Genomic DNA, 19,697 nt, shown 5'->3' on the forward strand with positions numbered 1-19,697 from the left:
GGCTGTCACAGTCTCTCCTGCCAAATCACTGCTAGTTCACCCCACAGCACAGACTCCCACTGTAAAACAATTTCATACATGACGACAAAACATGAGCTAGATGGTTAATTAGACTCTGTATTAATTACCTTGCCTCATTCAGAGTGACTGACTGCTGTTTTCATCTTACTTGTAAAATCAATGTCATCAGTTAGTTGTCTTATCTTTTCATGCTAACTGTGCGCTCTATCTTGTTTGCTTCACATCCATTCAACTTAGAATCTCTGCGTTTTTAACTTTCAGATCCAAATCCTGCATGACATACCGTCTGCTCCTGTAATCTGCACTGTTGTGGCATTCATGGCACTTTTCCAATCTATGTTCCAGCTTGTGTTTGGCTGTCAATGCTACGCTGTGTTCATCTAACATGTGTCGGCCTGTTTGAGACGCACTAAAATGCACTGAGCCAGAAAAGCAATTGCCTCTCAAGAAACTGTTGCGTTCATGATGGTAGAAAGCAACACAAAACACAATGCCTCACTGTAGTTTTTAGCCCATCATTGTGTGCCAACATTATAAATGAATCGTGACTTTCATGGTTTGAAAGTGTGAAAATCTGTCAAAAAGTTTTACTATTTTGACAATCAATCAATCATTTTTTTAATTTTATTTAAATGAGTAACAATGTACAATGTTCTTCTTGCAAAAAATGTGTTGTGTGTTGTAGTAATCATGTCACGGCAATGTTTGTTTTAACAAGTTATTAAGTTAAATTATCAAAGGAAGGTGTGAAATTGTGAATGAAAATGAACAGATATTTTCTTAAGTGTAACTGTTGAAATATACATTTAAGTACACATCTTACAGAAAGTTTCATCACAACGAAGTAGATGTAAAGCCTGAAATCCTTTGCAACTGTTTCACATGATGCCTCCATTGTACAGTATCATCCTCTCAAAAGGCCTCGAGTTACTCAGTTTATCAGTTTAATGCTATATAAGTGAGACGCGTGACAAACCTCTTATTATTTATGACCATGAATTAGAATTCAGACAGTCATGGATGCTTTTGTATTTTAAAGCTTATGCATATTTTAAAAGATGTTTCAGGCCTTTACTCTTTTCAAAACCTATTCCTTTCCTCTCTGCAGGAGAAAACTTTGATCAGAGCCCTCTCAAAAGGACCTTCAAATCCAAAGTTCTTGCCCACTACCCAAAGAACATCGAGTGTAGCCCGTTTGACCAGGATGCTGTTAACATGGTAAGTGACTTCAGTACTTGACACTTTTACCTGTTTGGTTTACAGCTTTGATTTATTACCTTTTTTATTATTATTTGTTTTGTTTTATAATTCTTTTTTGTATCAATCTATTTGTTTTGCACTTGTTTTGTAAAATTATTTTGTTTTGTTTCATTCTTTTGGTTTAAGGTTTTGTTTTTTCCGCCCACTCTTTTTGTTTTTGTATTATTCTATTGTTTTGATTTGAGTTTTGTATTGTTTATTCGTTATATATTTTATTATTCTTGTTTTGTGCACTTGTTTTGTTGTGCTTTTTGTTTTGTTTAATTTTTCGGCTTTTGTTTGAAGAGTATTTGGGACGTTTCGGAGCATGCTGAGGCTTGATGACTAGGGTGAAATGTTATGACAAATTAATCATATCCAACACATCTAAACTTGTTTTGATTTCCGTTTCAAATAAATGTTTCCACACAGTCTCACTGTTTCTCATATTAGTCATAAGATAGATCTGTATCTGTATTGATTTGGAGTGCCAAAATGTGTACATGCAGCCTCTCACTCACTCTGTGGTTGCATGCAGTGATCAGCTGAAGGGTTTGTGTTACCGTCCCAGAGCATGCAGCGATAACGAAAACCTCTGACCTATTGTTCCCATGCTGTAAAGTAGTTTTTTTTTCCATCAGCAAACGTAAACGGAAGCTTAGTGGCAGTGACACCAGCATCAATTATTTAACCCGGGGCTCTCTGCTTACCTCGGCATGGAAATGGCACATTGTGTGTGTTCTCACTCTATAAAGAAACACCTGAAGTGTTCAGCGCTGCCAGTCATGATGCCAGCACATCATTTGAGGAAAAAACTAAAACATTATGACGTTTCTGTTGAGTCATTTTCAAGGCCAGTCTCTTATCTGCAGAGATGTGCACATAAAAATATCCACCCACACACATTAGAAGTGCTTGAACGACAGCTTGCAATCACAGAAGAACTCTTTTACAGTAATTTTACAGTAGTTCTCTATCCTCCAAGGCCTGGATTCAATTCTCCTAGTGATTGTTTTCATTCTTCAATTCCACTTCTGGCTAATCATCTTTCCACTCCTGCACTCTTTTGTTCTCGGTCCTTTCTCTCCCTACCTCCATTTCTATCTCTTTTCAGTACTCGGCACACGAATGTCACTTTATTTTGGTGACCATGTTAACTCATAATGCATGTGCAGGCAGCACAATAATGCCTAAATTAAGAGCAAAGTGGAAGCATAGGTGCATTGAAATTTTAGCATTCTGTAGTGTAGGAAACGTGCTGAAAATGTACTGTACACCTATGTATCAACACAATATTTTGCCATTATAATCTTTTACATAGTAAATAACAAAGTGTAATGCTCTGCATGCATGTAGACACTGTTTCGTAAATCTGTTTCAAATAGGCTGTACTCTCTTCCTCTGGTATTTATTTTGCGTATGTCAGTTGTGTGTGTGCATCTTTGAATCTTTGCATGTGTCTGTTTATTAAGTAGATGTCAAAAGAACAGTTAAAGTTCAGTGGTTCATCATTAAGCCGTCCAGTTTAAATCAATGTAGCCACATATGATGTGACTATGACTAAAACGTTTCCCAAATTGAACAGCCAACTTATGACGTGTCATTTCTCACTGTACTTTCATAAAAGTAATTCAGAGTAAGAGAAAAAGCCATCATCCAGAGCAAATTATATGATGGTCTGTCTGTCTTTCTTTTAGTGCCAACAGCTTCTTCAAATAAAATAATAATGACATTTAAATGATTGATTTGATTTGATTTAATGGCTAATGTTGGAGATCATATATTACAAATATAAGTCTAGGAAAATAAAGTGAAATGGTTCACTTCGTTTTATGTGGCTGCTGGAAATGTAAAGAATAGACTCCCTACATGTATCAAATTGCACAATGAAGGCAACATTAAGAAATGTGTAGTTACTGAAGCAATAAGTCATTTCCCCTCTCTTTCTCTCCAGCTCTGCATGCCCAAAGGTCTGTCATTCCGAACACAGCGTGACAGTCGCACCCCACAGTTCCACTCTTTCCTCATCACAAGAGAAGATGGATCTCGCACTTATGGTTTCGTTCACACCTACTACGAGGAGGTGACCAGCCCTCAGATCTGCTCCGCCATGCAGACGCTACACCAGATGTACCAAGCGGAGCATAATGCATCTGCCCACAACTGCCCTTCATCGTCATCGTCATCCTCATCATCCTCCTCCAGTATGGACTCTTTAGCCAGCAGCCTGGATGAAGTTGAGTCTCCCTCCTCAACTTCCTCCTCACAAGGGGGCCGCAGGAGCAGTGGCTGCTCTGGCGAAGGCTACGACTCTGTTCGCGACACCCTGTATGTGTCCAAAGCTATGTGTCTAATCACTCCCATGCCCTTCATGCACGCCTGTAAAAGATTCCTGTCCCAAGTACACCGTGCTGTCATCTCCCATCAGCCGCCGCCACTTCCTTTGGAAAGCTACATCTACAACATCCTCTATGAAGTACCTTTGCCCCCGCCCGGACGCTCTTTAAAGTTCCATGGAGTGTATGAACCTGTCCTGTGCCAGAGGCCCGGTGTCGGGGAGCTGCCGTTGGCTGATTTCCCTCTGAGTGAAGCCTTCCAGTTGTTGGGAGTGGAGAATCTGGTGCAGATTTTTACTTGTGTCCTACTAGAGATGCAGATCCTCCTCTACTCACAGGGTAAGGAATCTAGAATTTTAGCTTGGGAAATGTGTTTTGTTTTTCCATTTTGTTTTATCTTGTTTGTGCCTGCCTAATCCAGATTCATCCACTTTTGCTGGCTTTCATTTAGTTTTGTTTCATTTTGGTTTTGTTTGCTTTAATTTGTCTTGTTCGTATTTGTTTGGTCACTCTTTTTGTTTTGTTTGCTTTCTTCTGGTTTTGCCTGTTTCGCTTGGCTTTGTTTGTTTTCGTTTGATTTTGCTTTAAACACTTTTTGGTATTTTGTTTGGTTGTTCAGTTTCGTTTGCTTGAGTTTGTTTTGTTCATATTCGTTTGGTTTTGCTTGGGTGTGTTTTGTTCTTGTTTGTTTCACTTTTGTTTGTATTATTTGTTACAATTATTAAATTATAAAGCAAATACAAAATATGTTTAGAATTAAATATCTATTACAGTAGTGTAGTGTTTCCAAACAATATATTTACTTTTTGGAATTGCAAAGTCTTATCTAATGATTAAATGTCTTAATGCAATAATTTTGTGGTTTAATTAATCAAATGCAGTTTTTTTTTTTTACTTTTATATCAAGCTTACAGACTATTTGTGTTTGAATTTGCACCACTGATGACTTCAGTCTTGACTGTATGCAGATCTGCTCATCTCATATTTAAGCATTTTAATTTAAGTTCTGATGCTGGAAAGTGCATCTTTGCAGGGCCTTTGATGTGGAGACTAAATGAATGTGGAGGAGCCTAATGAATATTACATTACCCTGCTGCAGCACATATGCTTTTCAGCAAACACAAGCTGATACACATGCTAATTAATTCCTCTGACTGTTCTCCATATAAACAAATGATGAGATTTTTATGAGAAACATCTATTAATAATCACATTGCCCTCTTTTAGTAAGTCCACCACACAGTATTACGTGATACGTTGCCTTTCATCTAATTTAACTTGGATCCCAGGATCCAAATTGAACCATTGTGAAGTGACATAATTCAAGTTGAAATGACTGGTTCATTAAAACAGGTTTCAACATAAATCATAGTTATGATCTACACTCATGTGTTTCATATATGTATGCAAGTATAGTAGGGAAAAACAACTAGATAATTAACTTTTTATGTTGACAAAAATATAATATTTATACAAGGGCTGTGGGGCTGTATTAATACTAATTTAGTCTAATTAATTGCACAATGTGGTGATTAATTAATCACAAATTAATCTCACATCAAATTTGTCTGACATATTACATGAATGTCTATTAAATGCATTAGATATTAACAAATGTATATTTTTAAATATTTGTTTTACTGTTATTTTTCCATAGTACTTAGTTTAATGAATTGTTAAGACTTTAAAGGTATATTTTCTTTAAATAATTAACTTGCAAGTGGCAGAAATTGTATTTTACAGCCTCATTTCAACAAACTCGTATAATGATTACATATACAATTAATTTATTTTGTCAATTGAAGTTGTTGATATTTTTTTCTTTTTGTCGGTGTATGGCTAGATTACCAGAGGCTCATGGTGGTTGCGGAGGGAATCACAACATTGCTGTTCCCATTCCAGTGGCAGCATGTGTATGTGCCCATCCTTCCCGCTTCTCTTCTGCACTTCCTGGACGCCCCTGTGCCGTATCTCATGGGCCTGCAGTCCAAAGAGGGCACGGACCGCTCCAAGCTAGAGCTGCCTCAAGAGGTAAGCTGCACATTCACACATTTTTATCTCGTCACAGCCACTTAAAAATCCGAGAGATACAAGAGCGTCCATCAGGTAGCCTTTATAACTTTGGAGCCTGATTGGTTCGTGACGATGGATCATCTGCATATGAGAACACCCTCAATGCCTTAAAAAAGCACCAGAGGCCTCTGCTGAAAACAGTCTGACCAGTATGAGGCTCTTCTTTTACAATCCTGGTTTCCCTTTTATTTCTTAGAGGGATGCAGGAATACAGTGCTTCCATCATTAGCTTCAGAGCCTTCGTTTCTTTGTGTCGTGCTGTATCAGAATTTTTAGCAGAAGTTAATTATTCATGATTTGTCCGTCTGGATGCTGCAAGGCTTCCCTACATCCTCATCCCTAAATCCCATTTTCCGTAACTCAACATTCAGTTTCCCCGCTATGCATTCTCTTTGAAGTCACTCTGACCCAGAAAAAAAAAAAGACTAATGACAACGAGAGCGAGACCGAAGGGGAACAATAGAGGAGATGGCTCATTTTGGAAAAACAGCAGGGGTTTCCTTTTAACTGCATTCATTATTATGTTTCTGTTTGTGTATATAAACTAATGTTTAAAAGTTTGGGGTGCCTAAGATTCTAAAATATTTTTGGAAAATGTTCACAAAGGCTGCATTTATTTGAATGCATTCTTGCTTAATAAAAGTATGAAATTCTTTAAAAACAAACCAACTTGAATAGTAGTGTAGAAACTGTAGAAATAATACTCTAATAAAACTTTTTAAAATGCACAGCACCGACATATTGAGTTATATAATAAATGATTATAAATAATATGTCCTTGTATAACAGCACTCCGAGGATGGCTCACAGTGATATTTAGTTAAATTAGTATGCTTCAGCTCCTGTCCATGGTCTTTGCCCATTTCAGATCAGGATCCTTCTGACCGGGGAACAGTAGCTATTAGTATGTAATGAGTGTTGGATGCATGTATGCAGTATAACACAAACAGATGTGCATGTGCACAAACCCGTATGGGCTTGCTCGTGTTTTTGTAGCAGTGTAAAAGTAGACATTAAAAAAAAAAAATCAGAAATCAGACACATTTTGAAATTACATGCACTCATATTAGATGAAGACCGACATAAAGATGAACCCAAATTGTTAATTAATAGGAAAAAAGATGTCATTTTTATTAAGCTAGGTCAAACACGTGCATGCTGGCCTAAACGCTTCTTTCTGACAGGCTGTCAGCATTGTGGCCTGACAGAACGGATAGTCATTTCTGCTTGACTGATTTATTTTTACAGCAACAAGGTCACGCTCACACACACTCTCTGGAGGGCATTTTCACTGCATGAGCTGCACTGCATGTGACTGAACATCAATGTGTCACACAGTGAGATTTGTGATGATACACTGGATTGATTTGACCTGATTCCAGATATTGGGTTTGGTTATTAGGTCAGTACAGCTGATGGTATGCTATCGCAGCTTTGGATCAGTGCGTGTGTGTTTGATTACTTTAATGATTTCCCTGCATTAATATGTGTTTTGGACCGGTGCTTTGTTTGACCCATCAGAATGAAGTTGGCTTATAATGTAATCTACATATTAATGTAGTGATTATTTTGCTAGGCTATTATTTTGGATTACATTTTTAACCAAGATCCGAAATGCTCTGATTTTTAAACCAACATATATGTCAAACACAAACATAAATATCCTTTGTCACAGCATTATTGGTTGAGTTCTTCTACAGGTTAAAGTATAATTACAAAAAAATCAGCCTGATGACATTTAATAAAACGAAAGGGTTGTGCTTTTCAGATGTAAATGTGTGGCTTAAAGCATAAAAAAGTTCATTTGCATGACTCTTTTCTCTTGTCAGGCGAACCTGTGTTTTGTTGACATCGACAACCACTGCATCGAGCTGCCTGAAGAATTCCCTCAGTTCCCCAACAAGACCGAATTCATCCAGGAACTCAGTGAGGTATTGCTAAGTTTTGGTCTGTCTCCTGAGGGGGGCAACACCTCCTCTGAACCAGCTGTGAGCTTGCAGACCTCCACGCTGGAGAAGGAGCTGAAGAGCACGTCACTGAGTGAGTTAGTGGATGACAGGAGGAACGGCAACCTCGGCGGAGAGGCGCTGGACGTGCTGGAGCTTCTTCAGGGCAACCCGACTCTGGAGCGTCTGCAGGCTCTGGCCAAAAGGACTGGGGTGAAAGTGGCCCGTTTGGAGGCATTGGCAGCAGGGCGGAAGGCTTTAGGGGAGGAGGGTGTGGGAGGAAGGTCTCCAGCTGAGGAAGAGGAGCTGAGGAACGCTAAACTGAACGTGCAGCTGAGGGAGGTGTTTGCTGCGCGTTTCGCAACAATGTTTGCAGACTACGAGTCGTTTGTGATTCAGAACTCTCCAGATTTGGAGTCCTGGCTGACCAATAGAGAGCAAATGCACAACTTTGACAAGGTAACTGATCTGTTAAACACTTAACAAGTCAGATTCCAAGGATTGGCATCAAAAGTTCAGAAGTCTTAAGTTTTTTTTCATTTGATTTCTCTTCAGGCCTCATTCCTTTCTGATCAGCCGGAACCGTACTTGCCCTTCTTGTCGCATTTCATCGAAACGCAAATGTTTGCCACCTTCATCGACAACAAGATCATGTCTCAGTGGGAGGAGAAAGAACCCCTCCTACGAGTGTTTGACGGACGCATTGAGAAGGCCCGACTCTACAATGTTCGTGCACCAAGCTTGCGCTCATCAGTTTACCAGAAATGCACTTTTCTCAAAGAATCAGGTAAGAATTCATTGAGATTTGTTTTTCATAATATAGTAAAGTGTATTTAATGTTTTATTGCAGTTTAATGTGCAGAGTGTTTAAGTCATTTAAGAAATTTTAAGTTTAAGTCAAAACATTGCTGTGGGAAAAAAGTTCATTTTACTTGGCCCAGACTTTCGAAGTAACATGACCGCAAAATTTACCCTATTTACTTTCTGAATTTGTTAAAAATGTCATTCCGAAAAAATGTTTGTATGGAGTGGTAAGATATGGATGACTTCACAAAGATTTTTTTGTCTGTTTTTGAAAGAAATTTCACCACAGCTGTGTTTAAAAAAACAGAACTATTATTACAAATTATAAAAGATGTATTCAGAAATCATTCTAATACGCTGATTTGGTGCTCAAGAAATATTAATTCTCATGTAGAAAATGGCATTAAAATAAACGGCATTTATTTAAAATAGAAATCTTTTGTAACATTTTAAATGTATATACTGTCACTTTTAAACAATTTAATGCATCTTCATTAAAATAAAAGTATTCATTTGCTTAAAAAAAAAAAACTTCTGAATGGTGGTGTGTCACATAACATGAGTAAAAAGGAGTGCGTGCCACTTTATGTAAATTAAATTGAGGTTTTTTTTTTATACTGTTGAGTGGTTTTTGTTGTGTTTGGTGGTTTTTGTCTCTTTAAACGGATTCGGAAATCACTGTGTTTTGCTGCATTGAAAATGTCTTATTTAATGCCTTACTGAGTTTTGTGCAATCACGTCCTCAGCAGAGCACCGTTCATCATTCTTTTTCTGAACCGATGGTTATTCCCCAGTCATTGCTCTGTCACTGCAAATTGTGTGTTTCAATTTTAATGAAGCCTGTGTCAAAAAAAAAACGCTGCCGATTATGTTCCCAGATGAATATAGAGAGTGACAGTTCAAGAGGGCAGATGGGGGAGAAAGAGAATCAGCAGAAGTGGTTAAAAAAATGAGGAGAGGAGCACAGAATAAAAGAACTGAAGAGTGTCATATGAATGGATTGCATTTGAAAGGCTGCCAAATGCTGAAAAGAAAAGAACGGGCGCCTGGCGCTGTATTGTGCCATCTTGGGAAGCCTGTGTGTGTGTCTGTGCGCTGAATATTGTTGAGTGTGCGTCTGCTCGCTAAGCCCTCAGTGCCATTGTTAGGTCCATAACCTCTTGTCACACTGAAGGTCACTAGTAGGAGATGGATGCTGATGGCTTGAAAAATGTGCTTATGAAATGGCACGCTGCCCCACAGATGCCTTATATGAGTTGCCCAACATAAAAAAAAAACAAAACAATAAATGCACTATGGACGTGATGACATGTAATTGTTATATCTGTTGCACAGTAGGCCTGGGTATGATCATGCGCATCTACTCAGTAAATCTGGTTCCGTGATTACCGCTAAATCGCCATCACCTGCTTATAATTGGAGCGGCATTTAATAGACATTCATCTGGGATAATAAATGTGATATTGCGTAGCTTGTAAGTTGCACAGTTAAAATGCTAGCCAGTCAAATGACCATGTTAGCATGAAAACAAAGTTTGAATTCATTCCAATTTCTGGAAAATAATAATTTATAAATATAATAACCATAAAACAATAATCAATAATAATTTCTTATTCTTAATAAAATAATGCTTATTGTTTATTATGCTTATATGTATAATATAATAATAACATTTATTATTTATTATACTTAGTTTATTATTATTTCTTTTTTCTTTTTTGAATTTATTTTGAAATACAAGTCACTCTGCTCCTCAGATTTCATGATTGATGTTCATTATTTGTAAAATTGTATTCTAAAATAACCCATGTAAAGTGCATCTAATTAAGAGCACTTTAGTTTATTATCAACTACTTTTTGTTTTATTGTTGTGGAAGTCTAGCCTCGAGCTTATAGCTTATTGCTCCATTATTACTGAACATTGAACATTCAACACTTTACAAGACTCAAGTCTCAAGCAGTCAGGACACAAGGTCTAACCCCTCTCACCCGAGCTGTGATTCTCCTTTCCAGCACAGGCCATAGAGCAGCGGCTGAGAAAGATCGACCACACAGCCATCCATCCTCACCTGCTGGATATGAAGATTGGCCAAGGAAAATACCAGCAGGGATTCTTCCCCAAACTGCAGGCTGATGTGCTCGCCTCAGGGCCCACCAACAACAAGTGAGTCCTCTTTATGGCACATGACACCGTTATGAGAGATTGACCATTCAGTGTGGGACATGTAACACTTTGGTGGCAGTAGTAGTTTTAAAGCTTTGTTTACTTTGTGACAAGAGGAAACCCCACTTAATTAATCTCTTTAAAGCTTGTATCAGTGTGTGTGTGATTGTGGGAAGATCTAATAATGGAAACCCTCTGTGATCAGGTGGTCCAATCGCACATGCTCGACTCAGCGCAGAGTGGACCGTCACAGACCGCAGAATGACCATCTTGTGCTGGACAATGAGCTCAAAGAGGTGAGACTGCAGCATTTGTTCCTCTTCAGCTCCTCTCATCCATTCTCTTTTTCTTTTCATCTTGTTCTGTGTTCATCTTGTCTTTTTTTTTTTTTTTTTTTTTGCAGCATCTCGTTTATATTGGTGCTTTCGTAGGGCCTTATTTGTCAGATGGTAGATTAAGCTGATTGTTGGCAGATCACAAAGGAAATAAAAGGTAGTTTATCCAAAAATGATGTTTCAGTTTCATTAACTCATCCTTACGTTGTTTCAAAACCAGAAGACTATCTTTCTTCCATGGAACACAAAAGACGATGTTGCTCTTTTCCATGCAATTACAATAAATAGGAAACTGAGTGTTAAAGCTTAAACTGTGCAAAAAATACCATAAAAGTAACAAATGCTTTAATTTGTGATGTTTTTGTATGAGGAACAGTTTTTTTTTATTCTTTACAAAAATGTAAAAAAAAAAAAAAATTTAGAACTTTGAAAAAAAGTTTCATTAATTGAAATAAAGCTAAAATAAAATATAAATATTAGATGAAAAATTTCGAAAAATTAAGCTTAAAAAGCTTGATCTGATTAAATCATGTAGCTTTTTTTTTAAGTTGAAATAAAGTTGAAATAAAAACAAATTAAAGATAAATTGAAGTGTTTTATAAATAAACCCAATGGCCAAAGCAAAATAATTAAAAGTATTAATACATACAATAATTGTACATAAATACCTACACTAAAATAACCCATGTACTGTAGAAGTTGTCATTTTACCGATAAATAACCGAGAACCATTGCAACCAAATCTCTAAATAAATAATTTAGACCAGTTTTGGAAATCAAGTCGGTTGATTCATTTTCAAGATCTGGCTCAAAGGAATGACTTGTACAAAAATTAGACGTTGTACATCGTTTCTCTATTACTTACAAATATTATAATTTAGTAATTCTTCATAAATCAGTTTCCTGATGTCTGAATCACATAAATCGCCTTCAGGGCTGTAAGTGTTAATAATAGTAATAATACCTTACATTTTATATAGCGCTTTTCTGGTCCTTCAAAAAATTATTTCCATGAAATTTGACTTGTAAATGGTTCCTGATGAATCATGCTTAATGCAAAGGCCTTTTGGGCTTTTTGTGAATCTGCCTGTTCTCATTTCTTAATTTGTCTACTTCCGAGCCTGCGTTTTCTTCAAGTGTCTTCTCGCTTTCCTTTTCTTGTCTGACTGCCTCACATGTGCATGCTGCTTTTTTCTTTCCTTTACTATTGTTTCTCCATCGTTTCTGTGTGTTTGTGCTGTGTGGGCCGTACCACCTCACGGCAGGTGGAGGGGTGTCTGCTCCTGCAGAACTCTATGGCTTTCTGGGAGTGGGATCAGGCGCCACCCCCACCTATTAAACCACCTAAAAAGTCCTTCTCAGCCTGCTGTCTGGTATGTGGAGGCCTGCCATTATATGACTGACTTTCCTAACCAACTCCTCCCAGATGTCAGAATTCCTCGAAGCCCCTCCCCTCAGACACACAGTGACCTTTGAACTCTGCCACTCAATCCTACCCCTGGATGTTCCCAAATGCTCTTATAAAGCAGAGTTTCTTTAGTGAGTGCTTACCGACCCAGTCACTCAGCAATCACAAACCCCACAGAACCCCACCCAAAAAATAAACATTTGCTTTATAATAAAATAATTTAATCTTGCTTTTCTGTTAAAAACAATGCATTGATACACAGTAAAACAAGCAAGCTGTATTCAAACCTTTTGAAATGTGTTTGGTTACTTAAATGTTTGTGTCCTGATCTCTCTGTGTAGAAGTACATGCAGGAGAACCGCAACCTGAGACAACCCAAACTATCAGACCTGTCCCCTGCGGTCATCGCTCAGACCAACTGGAAGTTTGTGGAGGGTTTACTGAAAGAATGCAAGATGAAGGTCAGGATGAGTTTAATATGCACCGATGCATGTATTTGTAATTGTGTGTGTGTGTGTGTGTGTGTGTGTGTGTGCTCTTGTTTTTGTGACATATAAGGACACAACTTTGTATAATGACATGGGTATGACACAGGTATTACCAGGAGAGGGTGACTTATGAGGACATAACCCATGTCCCCATTTTTCAAAACGCTTAAACTCATTCTGTATGATTTATTAGTAAAAATGCACAAAGTTTCCTGTGAGGGTTAGGTGTAGAGTTGGTGTAGGGCCATAGAATATACAGTTTGTACAGTATAAAAACCATTACGCCTATGGGATGAACCCACTTTTCACAAAAACAAACGTGTGTGTGTGTGTGTGTTTGTTTTAACAAGGTTCCTGCTGCCATGGAAAACCTGGAAATTAAGAATGTGGCTTTTCAACTGATATTTAAGTTTTTTTATATATATATATATATATATATATATATATATATATATATATGTATATGTATATGTATATTTGCATTGATGATATTGGCTCTTTAATTACATAAGCTAATTTCATGTCTTTTTATATACGGTTACATTCGTTAAAAACGCAAAATTTTACAGTGTTTTTAAATCCTTCATATTTAGCAAATCTTCAAATGAATTGAACCATTTTTGATACTGTGCGTTATAATATTGCGATGCCTCAATTTACTAGCATTAAAATGTTTTTTTTTTTTTTTTTTTTTTAAATGACTAAATTTAAAAAGAAATTCATAATGGCACAATCATTATAAAACCATAACATTGGACATTTATTAGTTATTGGCTAAGGCATGACACTTACTTGATTAGGCATTATTCTTTATATTCTGTAATGCCGGCCACTGTCATAATATCAGTCTGTCTGCTTAGAATTTCACCGGAGACAGTTGTAAATTAATAAGTATAATTGCATGCATTTATTAATTCAAAAGCTTGATACATGGCACACAAATAGAAATCTGCCCCAGCAATCTCTGTGTAATTGAATTTTAATATCCTTTTCTAGTAATCATGAACCACTCGACAGGTCATGTAAAAATCATAAAGATGCATTGGTTAAGAAGTGTGGCAACGCGGTTCTTAGTACATGGATAATTACTAGTCTGACCCGCTTGTCTTCTGCATTAAAGACTTCAGACTCATTCGAGATTAAAATGTAGTTTTTAATTATGTCAATCAATGGATGTTCAGACCAAGCGTATGCTGGTGGAGAAAATGGGCAGAGAGGCTGTTGAGCTGGGCCATGGAGAGGCAAACATCACTGGCCTGGAGGAGAACACACTCATAGCCAGTCTGTGTGACCTGCTGGAGAGAATATGGAGCCACGGTCTACAGGTCAAACAGGTGAGACATAAGCAAATTGAAATGAATTTAACATTATAATACCTACAACCTAACGCTGGGAATCATGTGTGCTGTCATTCTGGTTTGTAGGGAAAGTCTGCTCTGTGGTCTCATTTATTGCACTACCAGGCGAGAGAAGAGAAAAACGAACAGCTGTCAGAGTCTCCAGGTAAAAGGAGTTCATAAGACCAGAAACTACATTAATCAAATCTGTGCAAACTCTAGAATGACTTTCAGAGGTGTTAGTTTCTAGAAGGCTGCATTTAGATGAGGCTCATCTCGCACAACATAAATTGTAACTTGGCGCCTCTAGCACAGTTAGCTGAACTCAGTTATGTAAAAACAAAATATTAAACCTTGTTTATGATATATTTATCATATGTAAAGTGATTAAGGTAGGATTTGATAAAGTACTTGTCATGCTTTGTATGCTTGATACTTATTGCAAGTGGTATTGCTAACATTTAACATTAGTGAATCACATTCAAGTGTAAATCTATTCATACACAAAAAACAATATGCATTTTTTTTTTAAGACCACAAGCTTCTGTTTTTCATCTATTCATCATTCATCAAGACCTAATTAAGTTGAAAACATGTTGAGCTAACTTTAAATTGCTTCGTGATTCTCAAAAATAAACTGATTTTTCGTGTTCATAACTGCTGTAGTAATTTTAAAATGCTCTTGAGTTTCAAATTGCATTATGACATTGAGTTGGCATATTTAAAAAGGTTTGTGTACAGTGTGTAGGCCTAATTAACACTTCCACATGCAAAGTACGATACCAGGCTAACAGCGCCCCATGAAAGGATTTGAAATTCTGATTTCCTTTCTTCAAAAACTTCTCTGTTTAGTGCTAAAACTGTTTGTTTCTTGCTCCGCAGTGTCTAATGGCCAGGAAAAACGCAAGATAGAATCAAGTGTTGGTCTTTCTGCATTACCTGTATCACTCATACAGGATATGAGGTGTGTTTATTGCCTGAGGACCATGAAATGTTGTATACAGTAGTGCATACTTTGGTTGAATAATAATTCAGTTGACGATGATGTTTTTAAAAAAGAGATTGATTTACACCCACAAAGTTCAGTTGCTTGCGGCCTCCTCAACCCACATACAGAGAATTACACTGTTGCTTTTCATTTTCTCTCTTTCTTCATCATCCTTTCTCTTTCGACTTCTCAGACACATCCAGAACATGGGAGAGATTAAAACAGATGTAGGTCGAGCACGTGCCTGGATCCGTCTGTCCCTAGAGAAAAAACTACTTTCCCAGCATCTCAAACAGCTGCTGTCTAACCAGGCTTTAACCAAGTACGTGCAATACTTGACACACACACATCCATACTCCCATCTGCCCTCACACACACCTGCAGGCTTTCAGACTCCCACATACACACTAAAACACATGCTCGCCACAAGAATTGTGATGTGAGTGATGCAAACAAGCACACGCACACTGACCCGTTTCGAGTAAGTGCACCTGTTATTAAGTATGTGATGTTCCCACAGGAAGCTGTACAAGCGTTATGCTTTCTTGCGCTGCGAAGAGGAAAAAGAGCAGTTCCTCTTTCATCTCCTGAGCCTGAATGCCGTGGACTACTTCTGCTTTACCAGCGTCTTCACCACCATAAGTACGTCCCAGAGAAAGAGAGACGCACAGATGTGCAAATATGCAAATCGGGACTGTATCTATATAGTTAATGTGGGTTAAAATGTTGCATTTGTTCCCCCAAATCTTGGATATCTGGTAACGTGTAAAAACAGTTGTACGTAACAGCAGGGAAGAGCATTTCGTTGCATCCAGCATAATCCCGTACTTGATATTGATTTGATGCTGTGGGACAGATTGATTTATTGACCAAGGCATGAAAAATTCAGATTTATGCTGCACAGCAGGGATGATGCATAGCATCTTAGAATATAGTTTTTAATCATTATACAGTATTGTTCAAAATAATAGCAGTACAATGTGACTAACCAGAATAATCAAGGTTTTTCGTATATTTTTTTATTGCTACGTGGCAAACAAGTTACCAGTAGGTTCAGTAGATTCTCAGAAAACAAATGAGACCCAGCATTCATGATATGCACGCTCTTAAGGCTGTGCAATTGGGCAATTAGTTGAATTAGTTGAAAGGGGTGTGTTCAAAAAAATAGCAGTGTGGCATTCAATCACTGAGGTCATCAATTTTGTGAAGAAACAGGTGTGAATCAGGTGGCCCCTATTTAAGGATGAAGCCAACACTTGTTGAACATGCATTTGAAAGCTGAGGAAAATGGGTCGTTCAAGACATTGTTCAGAAGAACAGCGTACTTTGATTAAAAAGTTGATTAGAGAGGGGAAAACCTATAAAGAGGTGCAAAAAATGATAGGCTGTTCAGCTAAAATTATCTCCAATGCCTTAAAATGGAGAGCAAAACCAGAGAGACGTGGAAGAAAACGGAAGACAACCATCAAAATGGATAGAAGAATAACCAGAATGGCAAAGGCTCAGCCAATGATCACCTCCAGGATGATCAAAGACAGTCTGGAGTTACCTGTAAGTACTGTGACAGTTAGAAGACGTCTGTGTGAAGCTAATCTATTTTCAAGAATCCCCCGCAAAGTCCCTCTGTTAAAAAAAAGGCATGTGCAGAAGAGGTTACAATTGGCCAAAGAACACATCAACTGGCCTAAAGAGAAATGGAGGAACATTTTGTGGACTGATGAGAGTAAAATTGTTCTTTTTGGGTCCAAGGGCCACAGGCAGTTTGTGAGACGACCCCCAAACTCTGAATTCAAGCCACAGTACACAGTGAAGACAGTGAAGCATGGAGGTGCAAGCATCATGATATGGGCATGTTTCTCCTACTATGGTGTTGGGCCTATTTATCGCATACCAGGGATCATGGATCAGTTTGCATATGTTAAAATACTTGAAGAGGTCATGTTGCCCTATGCTGAAGAGGACATGCCCTTGAAATGGTTGTTTCAACAAGACAATGACCCAAAACACACTAGTAAACGGGCAAAGTCTTGGTTCCAAACCAACAAAATTAATGTTATGGAGTGGCCAGCCCAATCTCCAGACCTTAATCCAATTGAGAACTTGTGGGGTGATATCAAAAATGCTGTTTCTGAAGCAAAACCAAGAAATGTGAATGAATTGTGGAATGTTGTTAAAGAATCATGGAGTGGAATAACAGCTGAGAGGTGCCACAAGTTGGTTGACTCCATGCCACACAGATGTCAAGCAGTTTTAAAAAACTGTGGTCATACAACTAAATATTAGTTTAGTGATTCACAGGATTGCTAAATCCCAGAAAAAAAAAAATGTTTGTACAAAATAGTTTTGAGTTTGTACAGTCAAAGGTAGACACTGCTATTTTTTTGAACACACCTCTTTCAACTAATTGCCCAATTGCACAGCCTTAAGAGCGTGCATATCATGAATGCTGGGTCTTGTTTGTTTTCTGACAATCTACTGAACCTACTGGTAACTTGTTTGCCACGTAGCAATAAAAAATATACTAAAAACCTTGATTATTCTGGTTAGTCACATTGTACTGCTATTATTTTGAACAATACTGTACATACAATTTTCTTTCTTTCTGTATAATGCTGTTTAGTTAAAGCCTAATTAGATTTTTTCTTTCTTTCTCTAAGTGATTCCATACAGGGCCGTTATCATTCCCATCAAGAAGCTTAGTAACGCAATGACGACGTCCAACCCTTGGCTGTGTGTGTCGGGTGAGCTGGGCGACTCTGGCATCCTGCAGATCACGAAGAACGTCCTGGAAATGACGTTTGACGTGAGTGCCATGACGTCACGCTCCGAAACTGTTACAGCAGTTTATTTTGAGTTCGTTTTCCCTGTGGGACTGAAAAATCATCTGTCCTGCCACTTGCAGAATTGAGTGTGCTTGCAGGTCTTTCGAAAATCTGTTAGAGCTAAACTATTTATGGAAATGACAGCAATCTAGCTGAACAAAATATCTAAGGGAAAAAAATTATAAATCTTAAGATAATGGTCACATTTTCACATTATATTTTAATCATTTATAGTAATATTTTAAGCATTTTTTTCTCATTACCATAATTCATCCAAACATATTGTGCTTAATGGAATAAACACGATACAAATTTTCTTTGCTTTAGTCTCTCTTCTCTCACTACTGAAATGATTCTCTTGATGTCCAGATTATTTCTTTTTTTCCGCCCCAAACTGAAATGGCGATTCATGCACGAGTGATCAAAACCTCTGTATTTATGCACTTCCATGAATCTATAATTTTGAGGAAGGAGATATTACTCTTACATCCCAGTCACTGTCATTTGTCTTGCTGTCAATCACCCATCATGTTCTAACTCCTTCTGTGTCCTCTCGCAGTCTGCCTTTAGGCCTCACACGCACATCTCCATCACTTTCAAGGTTAGGTGCACATCCCTCCATTTTATTCCTCCCTCCCTCTACCTCCATTCATCCATCTCTCCATTTTTCTACTTCTGTACTTGGAGAGATCTCCTCTTTTTCTCCTTTGGGTTCCTGGGTTAGCTTTAAATCTTGTGGTTTTTGCGTACCAAATTTTGTACAACACCCATTTACAAATGGACAAACATTTACTTATTTATTTATGTATTTATTTATTTTTGATGGTTCAGGTCTAGTATTTGGAGCTTATATGGTTTTAATTTTGTACTATTTGCAAACTTGCATTTACAGTAGGTAAATTCTGGGATGTTTTTAGAGCCGTGGGTTCACTATGGTCTAAACCAGTGATGGTGTATTATTGACTTTCACTGTCTTGGTGTCCTTCCGCTGCTCACACCCTCACGTGTTGTTCAGTTATTCTCAGTCAGCCTCTTAATGCCTCTGACATGGTTGCCTTTATCTGTTTTGTATGCGTGTTTTACAGCGCCAGAACCTCGGGAAGTTGACCACAGTGCAGCTGGGTCATGATAATTCTGGCTTGCTTGCCAAGTGGCTGGTGGATTGTGTCATGGTCCGCAATGAGATCACCGGCCACACATACAAGTACAGCCTACTTTAGTCTCCTGCCATTCCTCTTGTTCCTTTTATGGTTTTCTGGCTATTTACTCATCGTCTTTTCCAGGTTCCCGTGCGGCAGGTGGTTGGGGAAGGGTGTGGATGACGGCAGTCTTGAGCGAGTCCTGATTGGGGAGTTTGTAGTTCCGTCTAGTGATGATGACGGAGGCCGAGGGTCTAGGACTCCGCCCCTTCAGCGATCACCTTCCCAGATTCGACGAATCAGCATCACATCGCTTACAGGACGTGGAAGCAGTAAGTTTCCACGTTTTGATTTGTTGCTGGCGGTCATCTTGGACTTAAGCTGACACCTAGTGGTTAGAATGTGACATTGCACAAATTCCATTGTTTTTAAGTTGTCAGTGACATTGTAGAAACGCTCTTGGTATTCAGTAACAATTTTTATAAAAGTGTATGATATTGTGGGTTATATTCATAATGTGATCTCAAAAATTCCGCCACCATGAAAAGATCCTCTCCTTGTATTTAAAATCAGCTTTTATTAGGCTACTTGATATGA

General features: G+C 38.0%; 1 protein-coding gene across 5 annotated transcripts in view; it reads left to right on the forward strand.

The window, feature by feature from the left end:
• LOC127975106 (DENN domain-containing protein 5B) overlaps nt 1–19,697 on the forward strand; it is a 35,712-nt gene that overhangs the window by 12,902 nt on the left and 3,113 nt on the right. For 2 of the 5 annotated variants that reach the window (XM_052578900.1, XM_052578918.1), the window contains 17 exons: nt 1,130–1,239; nt 3,215–3,935; nt 5,440–5,627; nt 7,499–8,074; nt 8,171–8,402; nt 10,433–10,583; nt 10,789–10,879; nt 12,668–12,787; nt 13,996–14,148; nt 14,239–14,317; nt 15,034–15,115; nt 15,333–15,461; nt 15,660–15,781; nt 17,797–17,942; nt 18,521–18,562; nt 19,047–19,165; nt 19,245–19,432. In XM_052578900.1, coding sequence (XP_052434860.1) covers nt 1,130–1,239; nt 3,215–3,935; nt 5,440–5,627; nt 7,499–8,074; nt 8,171–8,402; nt 10,433–10,583; nt 10,789–10,879; nt 12,668–12,787; nt 13,996–14,148; nt 14,239–14,317; nt 15,034–15,115; nt 15,333–15,461; nt 15,660–15,781; nt 17,797–17,942; nt 18,521–18,562; nt 19,047–19,165; nt 19,245–19,432 — 3,249 coding nt within the window. Of the gene's footprint in view, nt 1–1,129; nt 1,240–3,214; nt 3,936–5,439; nt 5,628–7,498; nt 8,075–8,170; nt 8,403–10,432; nt 10,584–10,788; nt 10,880–12,183; nt 12,292–12,667; nt 12,788–13,995; nt 14,149–14,238; nt 14,318–15,033; nt 15,116–15,332; nt 15,462–15,659; nt 15,782–17,796; nt 17,943–18,520; nt 18,563–19,046; nt 19,166–19,244; nt 19,433–19,697 lie in introns of all 5 variants that reach the window. The other 3 variants (XM_052578909.1, XM_052578926.1, XM_052578933.1) reach the window with 2 other exon arrangements.

The sequence above is a fragment of the Carassius gibelio genome, chromosome A4, assembly GCF_023724105.1.
Source record: "Carassius gibelio isolate Cgi1373 ecotype wild population from Czech Republic chromosome A4, carGib1.2-hapl.c, whole genome shotgun sequence".
Classification (NCBI taxonomy): Eukaryota; Metazoa; Chordata; class Actinopteri; order Cypriniformes; family Cyprinidae; genus Carassius; species Carassius gibelio.